The following is an 11,778-nucleotide window of genomic DNA, read 5'->3' as shown; positions in this document are numbered from 1 at the left end:
GAGAGAATGGATTTTCCCCTTCTCATGCTTTCCACAAGAAACTCTGTTGCAGTGACTTGTCCCCTTCTTTCCTAGGTATCGCATCACTATAGGCAACAAGACCTGTGTGTTTGAAAAGGAGAATGATCCCTCCATTCTGCGCTCACCTTCGGCTGGGAAGCTTATCCAGTATGTGGTGGAGGATGGGGGACACGTGTTTGCAGGCCAGTGCTTTGCAGAAATAGAGGTAAAAGAGTCTTAAAGAACTGAGTTGGCTGCAGATGCTGAATCTGCCCAGGCAAAAGCTGAGGGGGATAAAAAGTTTCACAGTATTTCCTTTCCAAATTTTGTCTGTGTTTTAACCTGGACTAATGCAGGAATCAGCAGTGAGAGTGAAGGGGTGGGGAAGAAATTACTTAACAGCTGAAATTTGAGTATTAATGACTCTATGCCAAGTGATAAGCAAAATTTTTTGGCAGTGAGACCATGGTTATCATCTTGCCATGATACCAAGGAAGATTGGGATCCGTGTGTGTTGTGTTTTCTAGCTGTGGTGAAGAAGGCCTTCTACTTGTAGACCACTACTTAGTACAAACACAGACTCAGAAGCAGAGTTACATGCCAGGATTAAGTAACAAATTAAGACTTCTGTGATTACCTGATCATTTATGAGGTTGATTGGATGAGTTAATAAGTGTCACTCCTCCCTTCTCCCTTGGAAGTTACTTAACTCTTAGAGAGGAGGAGGATGAACAATTTCTGCATCACTGTGAGGAAAGCACGAGAGGTTGTGTAGGAGTGCATGGCTCAAATGAGATTTGAGGGAGGGGAGGGTGTGTGTTGTCAGAGGGGCAATTAAACCAGTTGGGGACAATGTGTAGGAGAAAAATATCAAGCCAGAGATCCAGATATTTTAGGTAAGTGCTTTTACACTGCAACAGAGCCATGGCTAAGAAGGAACCACCTACTCAATTCCTGTGTTCCCAGTTGTGGTGTATAGTATACAAATGATAAAACTAGACTGTCTCTCCTCATACCCAACCCTTCTGCTCCAAGGGCAAGAGCTTCCATGGTTGATCTAAGGAAGCATCTCTGTTTGTGAAGAGCAGTCTGAGACCTGCGACCTCTAGAAAGTAATCCTAGTTCCTTCTGCTAAAAGTCAAAGTGTTGCTGTAGCTTTTGAGAGTGGCTCTCCCACTTCTAGCCTTTAGAGTGCAGCAGCTGCAGCAGTAAATTTTATCTGCTTTGTTCATTGTGTTGAATGTGGGACCTTCTTGAGCACCTGTTGGTCCAAGTAGCGTGGAACAGGTGATGTTCCTGAGGATGGCTTCCTGCTGCGCTAATTTGTGGCCAATTATTTTGTTCTACCGTTCACTTTAGTGTCTGGGGTTTCGTTCCCAATGTGTGTGCTTTTAAGCCTTTGAGAAAGCCTGAATGCAAAAGGTGCTTGTGCAGGTTAGTTTGTCTGTGGTAGGACAAACGGGCTCACAAACATGGAAGCTGAGTGTGTAACCTGTTTTCCTTGCTACAGGTGATGAAAATGGTGATGACGCTTACAGCAGGAGAATCAGGCTGCATCCATTATGTCAAACGCCCAGGGGCAGTCTTGGATCCAGGCTGTGTGATTGCCAAGCTCCCGCTTGCTTTTTTCAGCAGGTGAGAAGTTGCAGGAAGTGCAGATGTTTGTTGTGTTTTTAATAGGGGACTGATGTTGAGAGTGGTACAAGATGGTTCACTGTACTGAACCAATTTCAGATTTGTGCATTGTACTGGAATTGTCACTTTACCATTTATTTGTCTCAGATGGGGACTAGGACTCAGAGTATTGTCTCTTTCTCTGATTCAGGCTAAGCTTATGTACTATTCTTGTTCTCTTCTTACCTCAGTACTATTGTGGGTACATGGCTGTCTAGGATATTAGAGGTTGGCCAGATTTTTCTATCTGCTTTATTCCTATGCAAGTTTATTTAACTCCTTTTTATCATGTATTCTTCTCTAAGGGATCTTCTTTGGGAGGACGGGAATTGAGATCCCAACTCCAAGAGTGTCGGGCCCTGCGAAAGCAATTGTAGCAAATCTGGAAATACAAAAAAAGAGCCTAGGGCATGGATCTTTTTTAAGGTGAAAGGCAAAGGAAAATTTATTCATTTAGGGATGGTAGGCTGGGATGTAGCTGGTGGCGGTGGAAGAGAACCTATTGTTCTTTAGTAATAGGCAGTTGAAAATTGTTGTCTTGCAGGGGGTGGAGAGTGATTGTCAGCACCAAATTCTTGGCTTTTCCTGTACTTTTCTTTGAGATTTTGGTCATCCTGGATGTAAACCATGAGATCAACTGTAATGTATTTGGGAGAGAGGCTAGAAGCTTATTTTGTGGGTGTACACAACATAGAACTGTTGGAGATCCAGCTCATAACTTTTCTGTCTCCCAACCAAGTGCATTTTCCTCTCTGGGAATTCTTCCGAGTTAAATCTGAGCCTCCGGTTGAGGGTAACTGGATGTTACTGCCATGGCTGATGCCATGCAAGAGGGCTAGTGTCACTGTGCTGTTCATTGTGTTTCCAGGCTGAACTGCACACGGGTACCTTGCCGCAGATCCAGAGCACAGCACTTCGAGGCGAGAAACTCCATCGCATCTTCCATTATGTGCTAGATAACCTGGTCAATGTCATGAATGGATACTGCCTGCCGGAGCCCTACTTCAGCAGCAAGGTACTGGTTACTTCTTGTTTCAGAGCAAGAGCACAAATACTCTTTCAGTTCAAGGTAAGGCTCACCAATTTGCCTGTCACAGCCAGAGGACCAAGAGTCAGGGCAGTACTACCCTGCTCGTGCCAGCTCGCTTTTCTTTCTTAGACTTCCTTATAGTCAGTCTCACCAGAGAGTAAGATGGGAGAGTCCCATCTGTGGCACCCAAAACAAAGACAAAGACAAGGAGTTGAGCTTGATCTTTACTGCTTGTGCCTGCAGACTTGTACATGGGAGCTGCATGCATAGCCAGCTGTGGTAGAAGTCCTAGAGGGAGGAGGAAAGAAGGTGGACAAATCTGAGTCAGCTGTTGGCGTAAGGTAGCACAGCAGCTTTGTCATCTACCCCAGTTCTCTCTTTTAGTCCCTGGAGTAGCTGTGTGATAAAAAAGTATTGAAGAAGACCTCAATGGAAAGCCTTTCCTTTTTCCCTTCTTGCTGCTTATTCTTTTCTTCATGCTTGCCTTTACACTGACTTGTCTCTAGGTGAAAGGCTGGGTTGAGCGACTAATGAAGACACTGAGAGATCCATCTTTGCCTCTGCTGGAACTTCAGGACATCATGACCAGTGTTTCTGGACGGATCCCACCCAATGTAGAGAAGTCCATCAAGAAGGAGATGGCCCAATATGCCAGCAACATCACATCAGTCCTTTGCCAGTTTCCCAGCCAACAGGTGATCAACCACACTTATATAGAGGAATAAAAATTGGTTTGTGTTGGGGCAGAGAGAGAAAGTTCCTTTAAATTATCTGGAGGTTAGTTGGACCTGAAGGTGCATTTGAACATGAGATCTTCATGATGAAAGATGCTTACCTGCTCCACTTGAGCTTAAAGGCTTGCCTCCTTTATCTGTGCTGAAGGGTGTGTGTTCCCTGCTCAGTATTGCTTTAAACAGGCAGTTTGGAAGCAGTTTAATCATATCAGTGGCCTTGTGGGCATTTATTTATTTGCTTTTTGCCTGGTACATATGCTGCAGTGCAATTTGTAGGTCAACGTAACCTTAAAAAAGAGTGATTGCAACTAAGGGAGGCCTAGGTAAGGAGATGTTGGAAGATGATTTCTCCAATATATGATATTGTGCATTGATTTTTGGATCATTGTCAGGTCATTAACTTCCTTAGCAGTTTAAAGCTTTGTCCTTTGCTGGAATCTGCTGGAGCGCTAGTCTGGTCTGTCTGGAAGTTCTCAGCTTCTCTGCTGGTTGTTCAGCCAGATTGTCCCATCCAGGACTGGAACTGTCATGTGATTGCTCTCTTCCAGATTGCCAATATCTTGGATAGCCATGCAGCCACCTTGAACCGCAAATCAGAGCGTGAGGTCTTCTTCATGAACACTCAGAGCATTGTGCAGCTTGTACAGAGGTGAGCCATTTTCAGGGATGCCCCCTAACTCTTTTTTGTTGCTGCTGGTTGAAAGACCTGAGCCTGCTTGTCCTTATTCAAATGGTTTTTACTACACTCGGAGTCTAAATCACTAGGAATAAGCGTGCATACTTCCTTCAGGGAGGTCAACAGTGAGGGGGCCATGTGTGTGCCTCCTGGCTGCCTGTGTGAAGCACACCTACAGATCCTTCCTCTTTTTTCCCTTTGCCATGTGAAAGAAAGATTTAACTTCTGACCTGACACTGGTCACATCTTGGCCATTTCATCAAGCTGCTGGTGTGTATTACGCCTTTCAGTGTCTAGAGTTTTGAGTATTTTTAGAAGAAAAAGGACATTTTGATGCAAAACATGAGCCATGCTACCCCACAACAGTAATGGCAGAGGTTTTGTATTCACATAACAATTGGGGTTTTCAGAACCAGGTACGCTTCTTTCTGTAAGCAAACAGGCTTATTCTGCTGCTCCTGTTGAGTGTTACTCACTTGCAGGTGTTGAGAAGCAGGGCTGTGCCAGTCTTAACTCAGCACTAGGTTTGACTTACTTGCTTCTGCAGGTACCGGAGTGGTATTCGGGGTCACATGAAAGCAGTGGTGATGGATCTGCTCCGTCAGTATCTGAAGGTGGAGACTCAGTTTCAGCATGGTGAGTCTCTAAGCACATCAAGGATTTAATTTCTGAAAGAACCACATTTGGTCCCAGAAGGTCCACATGGACCCCCTTCAAGAAAGATTACTCTAACTTTATGGTAAGGCTAAGCTACACAGGTTTTCTTTTAAAGGTCTGCCAGTCAGATCCTGTTTTTTGTAGAGGAACTTATGTCCAGTTTGAGTTTTTGTGGCAAGAGTGCTCATAATGCTTATGACAAGCAAATCACAAACTCCACCTCAAAGCTGTCTGTTCTGCTGGTTTTCCACTGTTGGTATATCCATCATCTTTTACATCCTGTGTCATCTTACCCACAGTTTACATGTCATAATATGACTCTGGTCTCTTTTCAGTGTAGGAATGCTCCTTTTCCCTGCAAATCTTCAAAAGAATAGCTCCTATATGAGTTTATGATCCTCTAAGTGAGGGCTTTTGTATGACCTGGAGTAAAAAGACAGACTCGCTGAACTACGAGTTTCTTTGTGTTGCCATTTCTAGTCTGTTATTGAGCTTGCTAAGGCTTAGCCAGTCTGTGTAGTCTCTGCTTGTTCTAGATCAGAGATGAAGCAGTTCTCCTTTGCGTTCCCTCACTGACGCTGTCAGCAGTGGCCCACCACTGGAGGGTTCCCCCACTCGGGTATTCTGCATGTAGAAGCTTCATATTAGAAGTTTGATTTTTATTTCCTGATTTCTGAGCACCTGCAGAAAAATTAGAATCAGAAAAACTGTTTAAATTCACCACGCTATTTAGTTCTATATTGCTTGTTTATTAAATTCTATAGTAAGAAAATCAAGTGCAGTAAAAAAAAGTAAGTCATCGAGTTATTTGCACCTGCTGTAAAATACCAGGAAGCTGTTTGCTGTTCATAAGAACAAACCTCAAACCTCAGCCTGAAACTGGGAATTGAAATAAACGCATTGCACTGCTGTATCCAGGCACAAGATGGCAATGAAGCACTAGCTAATTTTGAGGCTCTAGCTCTTACAGGTAGTTCAGATTCCGCTCTACTTTTCTTGTGTCCTGCTCCAATACCCGCACCAGCCTAATGGTACTGCAGATTCATTTCCACTTCAATTTGCTGGTAGTAGAGGATGCTATTATTTTATTTTGGTTGTCATTTGAATGAAAGACTGAGCTCACCATTCCTCTCTTCGTATTGCTCACAAAGAAGGTATTTGGTATTGGAACTGTTTTAATAAGAGTAGGATGTTTAATTTAAAGTTTGCAGTTGAGGGGGTGGTGGTGGGAGGAATGCTTCCTTCCCAGAATTGATTGTGTGGACCATGCAAAATAGATTCTCAAAACATATATATAGAAAAATAAAGACACATGTAGTAACTTGTATTCCTTGACACACAGGTTTGGAGACTGGAAAAAATGTGCATTTCTGATTGCAGGTCACTATGACAAATGTGTGTTTACCCTTCGGGAAGAGAACAAAAGTGATATGAATGCTGTATTGAACTACATCTTCTCACATGCTCAGGTCACCAAGAAGAACCTGCTTGTTACAATGCTCATTGTAAGTTGTCTATTGGTGCTCTAGAAATTTGCTGCTTCTTGTAGTTATGTGTTTGATGCTTTGAAAGGCACTGAATTTACAGCTCTCATCCGTAAAGATGCAAGCCTTCTAGCTACAGAAGCAGTGGCAGCAGTGTGGAGTTTCTTCATGTGTTCTTAGGGCATGTAAGCCATGCATTAGAGGAGACCCAGAACATACTGTTCAGCTCAGTGTCTGTGCACCGTCTGGTTCATGACTGTCCTGCATTGATTGCCTGTCAGAGTGCAATGAAGGCTAATTATGCAAGTGATTTGTGAGCATCTGTGGGGAGATAAGAATGCAGACTTAACTCTTAAGCATTGGGAGGATGCTAGAGGCTAACTTTCAGACACTGGGCTGTGACAGTTTAGTTTGCTTCCTCATCCTCAGCGGTCTCAGAGGGGTCCTGTCTTTATATAGCTCATGGTATTCAAACTGGAGTTGCTTGGAAAGAAAAGCAATATGCTACCAGCACAAAAAGCAGGTGATTTTTTTGTGGTAATAATTCTGTAATAGCAACATTTTTATGGTCCTTCATTACTAATGAGGGTGACTTCCTGGTAGTGAATGGCATTATGGCCTCCATACGGAGGCCCTTGAGGGGTTTCACATGCTCTTCCTTGATGAGCCATAGTTTGGTCTTACAGGTTTGGCAGTGGCTCTCTTAGCTTCTTCCTGATTATAGTCTCAGAAAGTCTTACCTCGGTTCTGCAGTGGTGCTTTTGGACCGGCTGTACTCTGGGCTGCATGATGGAATCTGACTAGGACTTAATATTTCAGCACAAAGCTGGTCACTCCAGATCAGGCCTCTGACCCTTGGGATGGTGTTCGGCTGTCCAGGGGACTTGCAAAGGGATGGGGAATCTCCTGGGGTTGGAATTCCTCTTGGACAGACATAGATTCCACCCTAGAAACACAAATGAATCCTCATGCCAGGACCTGCCATCACCTTCTCATGTTCTTCTGGCTTGTTACTCCATGAAAAATCTCAGTTCTCATTAACTTCAGTCCCACTCTAATGGGTAAAACTCCCAGTAAATTACATTCCCAGGAAAAATGAATAAAAAACAACAATTGAGTCCTGTCTCTTTTTTGTGTTCCCTAAAAAGCCTCAAAAAATCCTTGTCCCACATAATGCTTTTAAGCAGAATGAATTCCCACCTTTCTCAAGGCAGGATGAATTTAGCTACAACATGATTTTCAACAGACTAGAGTTAGGTAACCCGCTTTTTAATAGGCTAATTACAATACTCTCTCTCTCTCTTCCCCCCCGCCCCCCTCCTTTTTTTTTTTTTAACAAACAATACGGTCTGTTACTGCCAAAAATATGTCCAAAGTAGCCATCCACAAAATAACTCTCAAAAGCAGAAAAGGAGTCATAATTGTCCTGGGCTAGGGCTGGGTTTCTTAAATTCTAATTTGTAAGATACAAGGACCCTGGCATTCTTTCTTTCTGGCTCTCCTTTTTTCTCTTTTTTTTATCTTTCCCTTTTTGGTGTGTGGTGTGATTGTAAGTAACGCTTGCCTTAAGAATCTCATTATTTGAACACGGAGCCATATTTCCTCTGAGAATTCTGGAGTAGCTTTGAGCCGGGGCTGTTCATTTCTCAAGTAATCATGCTGGCGTGATGGAGAGAGAAAATGGCAGCTGTTCGCAGCTCAGGCCTTCAATTTTCTTCAGAGTCCAGTCACTCAAGTGTGTAATTACACGGGGGTGCCGGGGAGGCGTTAGGCCTTGTCAAAGAGCTGGTTTGAGGCTTTGCTCACTGCCTTTGCCAATCAGTGCAGGCAAAAGCCAGTGCAGCACCAGCTACCTGCTTTATTTTGTTGTTGTCATCCTGATTACTTCTTGCTAAAATGGGACTGAAACTTTTTGTCTAGTTTTTCACCTCTGTGCAAGCCGTGTCGTGGAGGCAGAGCCTTGCTGTGTCTTCACGTTGGCCGGCACAATGTCTGTCTGGGGGAGTGAGGGTCGTGCTGGGAGATAGGGAATGCAGAGAGACGTCAAAGATTCCTTTTTCCTTCCTGTGTAGTCATTCTTCCCAGCACTATCAGTTATTTCTACTCAAGTAAAGGCCAACATCCCAGTTTGTTAGAACTTAAAGCGTGCTGGAGACACCGTGCTGCCCGTGGTGGAAGAACAGCCGGGGAGCTAGCCGGTGATCTGAGCGCCATTTGTACGGCCTCTGCCGGCACGGTGCCCGAGGCCTTGCAAAGGGGCGTCTGCCCTCACACTGTGTCGCAGGGACTTCTCAGATCGAGTGGGCAGCGGGGGCTCAGGAGGGGTGACGTGCCTTTGGTCACACTGTCATCTGTGGCACAGCTAGGGATTACTCTGCTGAGTTACAGGTCACACCGTTAACCAAAAGATTGTCATTCCTCTTTCTTCTGACTCACATTACTCTTCGTGTCTGGGGGACCCCGTGGCACATTTGGTGTAATCATGGTGAAGGCCATGGCATTTTATGGGTTGCCAGGCTATTTATGTGGGATGGTTTAAGTTTGTCCTCCAAGGGCAAACGTCATGTCAAAATACCTTGATGCTTATGTTGCTGTTATTGATGTATCCCTAGGAATCCATTATTAACAAGGGGCTCTGAGGATGGTTTTAGTAATAGTGTTATGCTGCCATCATTCACCATTTTTAGCTAGCAGGTGTTTAAGGCAGGATGGGAACTATTTCATCCTTCATATATTTGTTGAAATACAGCATGATTTGAAGTTGTATGTTCATTTTATGTACTTAACTGACTGTTGTATGCACATCCTAGCCTTAACTGGACATAATCACATGTGGCCTGGCAGATGTCCTGTGTCCTATGGGATTTTTGTTACCTTGAGCAGTAACATTAAAACACCCAGGAACTTGTATTTCAAATATGACGAAGGCAGTTCTTGAATTATTCACTGTGAATTCACACGGTGACCTGGAGTGGATAAATTTACAGAACTTTCTTTGGGAACAATCATTGTCAAGTTTGCTGGCCCAAGACTGGTTAGTAGGGGACAATAATCTAATAAGAGTTAGTAGCTTAGATTTTTTTTAATAAGAGTAACGTGACTGTGGTCTCCCTCCCCGAGAGGTGTACACCATCATTCCTAGAGATGGCATCATGCTTGAGTGGGGTCGGAGAGAAAGGGGTCAAGACCAATGTGAGGGAAAAGCTATTCCGCGTTGGAATTGCATGTAGTATGAGCTGTTATTTGTTAGTCAGTTTGGGGGACTTGTATTAGTTGTTTTTTGTTTTTTACTTTATTTTCCCTGGCAGACTTATCAATCTAATCTGCTGTGCAGAGGTTTCCCTTTTTCCCTTTCTATTTCTTGGATCTTCAAAGGGCCTTTTCTGGACTGTGTGTGTTTAAAATCTCTTAAAACTTTAAGGCATCGGCTCTGCTTCCTGTTGCAAATCCCTGTTTCATCTCGCATTTTCCTCCTATGATTCATTTACCTAGAGAAAAGCTGTTAAGTGCTGTATAGAAGAAACACATTAGAGGCTCCTGGAGGGTTTCCATCTTTGGGAGTGGGAGGGAAGAGGCTCACAAGCCGGTGTGAGTAGTTGAAGACTGGGATTATTCATGGGAATTGAAACTATTTTTGGAGAAAGTGTGCATGAGAGTGCACCTCCTCTGTTCAGGAAACAAAACAGATTAAAGTCTTTACTGTTTGCATTTTTTTGAATGGCTGAATCCAAAGGAGTTTTGGAACAGCATTACACTGAAAATTATGCTGTTCAGTTCGTTTTATCCCGCCAATTTAGACGGTAAAGTAAGCTAGTGAACTTCCTCAGAACCGGGATTCTCTGATCAGAAGAAATATTATGGAGCCAGTCCTGTACTGTGGCAGGAAATGCATTATATCATTTATGGTTTTAGTTAGCTTTGCTTAGCCTTGTTAGAGGAATGACAGGATCTTTTTTTTCTGGTGTTGCTGAAGGTGTACAAAGCATGTGGTTGGTTTGTGGTTGAGGAGTTGTGGTTTTTTTTTTTGTTTTGAGGTGTTTTTTTAAGTGGACTTCAGAAGGTTCTCCTGGCAGTTAAATTCTTTCTTTCACGGTGAAAGTTTGCTGATCTTTGCATGCTACACGAGGCATTTCGCTACAATTAAGTGCTCTTTGAATTTTGCATTGCTGCTAGGGGAGAATTCTGATACAAAGCTGAAATTGGGTAATGGGAAAAGGTTTTACTTGAGTCTCTTTGACAAGTCAGTATTTCTCATGTGTTTGCATGCCAAAACACATGCTACAATTAAGAAAATGGGTGATGGTGCCAGTCCCTTCTTTTCTCTGTAGCTTTATTTATATGTGTAAAATTATTGAAAACCTAATACTTGTACCCTTGTCAGCACAGAATTACAGAATAATTTAGATAGGGACCTCTAGAGGTGATGTGGTCCAGCACCTGAGTGCATGTGTGTATGTATTTCAGGTTTAAACTCCTTTGTAGGAGGACAGAAGATGGTTTTCCTCTGTTCTAAACATTTTCAGTTCTCTTTATTTTTAGGACCAGCTATGTGGCCGTGACCCCACCTTGACAGATGAGCTGATTAATATTCTGACAGAGCTGACCCAGCTCAGCAAGACAACCAATGCTAAAGTGGCCCTGCGAGCACGGCAGGTAAGGGAGCGTGTTTAGCAATCCAAGCTGATCCCTGCTAGAGACAGACTGTGCCATTGCGGATCAGATCAATATGGACTGCTCCCACTTGGAGCTCGCTCTTTTGGAAAGTCTATATCTCTTGATGTTTAATTTGATTACTATGCAAATGTGAAGAGGAGATTACTGTGAATAGCACTTTAACAGTGAAGCTAATTAACCAATGATTAGCCATTGTGACAATCTAACAAAGATCGTGGAGGATTCCCAATCACTGTAAAATTTGAAGTTAAGATTACATTCCTTTGTCCCTGCTCCTCCAAAACGTTTTGTCTGGCTCAAATAGGAGTTAATTGAGAGTAGCCTATGGTTTGTGTGATAGAGGAAATTGAAATATGTGGTCACTGTGGTTTCTTCTGGCTTTATAATCTGTGAAGCCGGCAAGCACAGGCTGCCTGGAACATGCAGGCAGCTGTACAGTAAACATCCAGGACGTGCTATCTGGGTTCATCAGCTACCTTACAATTGCGAATCAGTGTGTTCAGAGAACAGGGGGAGAAATTTTCACAAGAACGAGATGTTCCTTGCAATTGCTAGGGAATTATTGCAAAGAATTATGTTGGTCTTTTGCAGGGTTCCTTCTAGCTTTTCAGTTGCGTTTTGTCAATTTCTTTTTAACCTGAAAATAATTGGAAAAACTCTTGATACTGTCAATTCCAATAGTCTAGTACAGATAATAATTTGAATGCCAGATATCCACCTGGGTATTATTGTGAGCTTCCTCTTTAGCAGTTAATCTGTAGCCAGGAAGGAGTGAGAGGGCATAATCGTTTCACGGTAATGCTAACCCTGTAGTCTGATCACTCCTCTCACTCCACAGTACCTATCTCC

At 43.3% G+C, this 11,778-nt stretch overlaps 1 protein-coding gene across 1 annotated transcript in view; it reads left to right on the top strand.

Moving 5' to 3' along the window:
* ACACA (acetyl-CoA carboxylase alpha) overlaps positions 1 to 11,778 on the top strand; it is a gene marked incomplete at its 3' end in the record, with an annotated part of 83,937 nt that overhangs the window by 30,387 nt on the left and 41,772 nt on the right. The window contains 8 exon segments of the mRNA XM_009585363.1: positions 76 to 226; positions 1,511 to 1,645; positions 2,543 to 2,689; positions 3,211 to 3,399; positions 3,987 to 4,087; positions 4,662 to 4,750; positions 6,152 to 6,276; positions 10,795 to 10,908. Of these exon segments, the coding sequence (XP_009583658.1) occupies positions 76 to 226; positions 1,511 to 1,645; positions 2,543 to 2,689; positions 3,211 to 3,399; positions 3,987 to 4,087; positions 4,662 to 4,750; positions 6,152 to 6,276; positions 10,795 to 10,908 (1,051 nt within the window).

This window comes from Fulmarus glacialis, unplaced genomic scaffold (assembly GCF_000690835.1).
Source record: "Fulmarus glacialis isolate BGI_N327 unplaced genomic scaffold, ASM69083v1 scaffold389, whole genome shotgun sequence".
Lineage (NCBI taxonomy): Eukaryota > Metazoa > Chordata > Aves > Procellariiformes > Procellariidae > Fulmarus > Fulmarus glacialis.
Note: the sequence above shows the minus strand (reverse complement) of the source record. Positions and strands in the feature narration are given on the sequence as shown.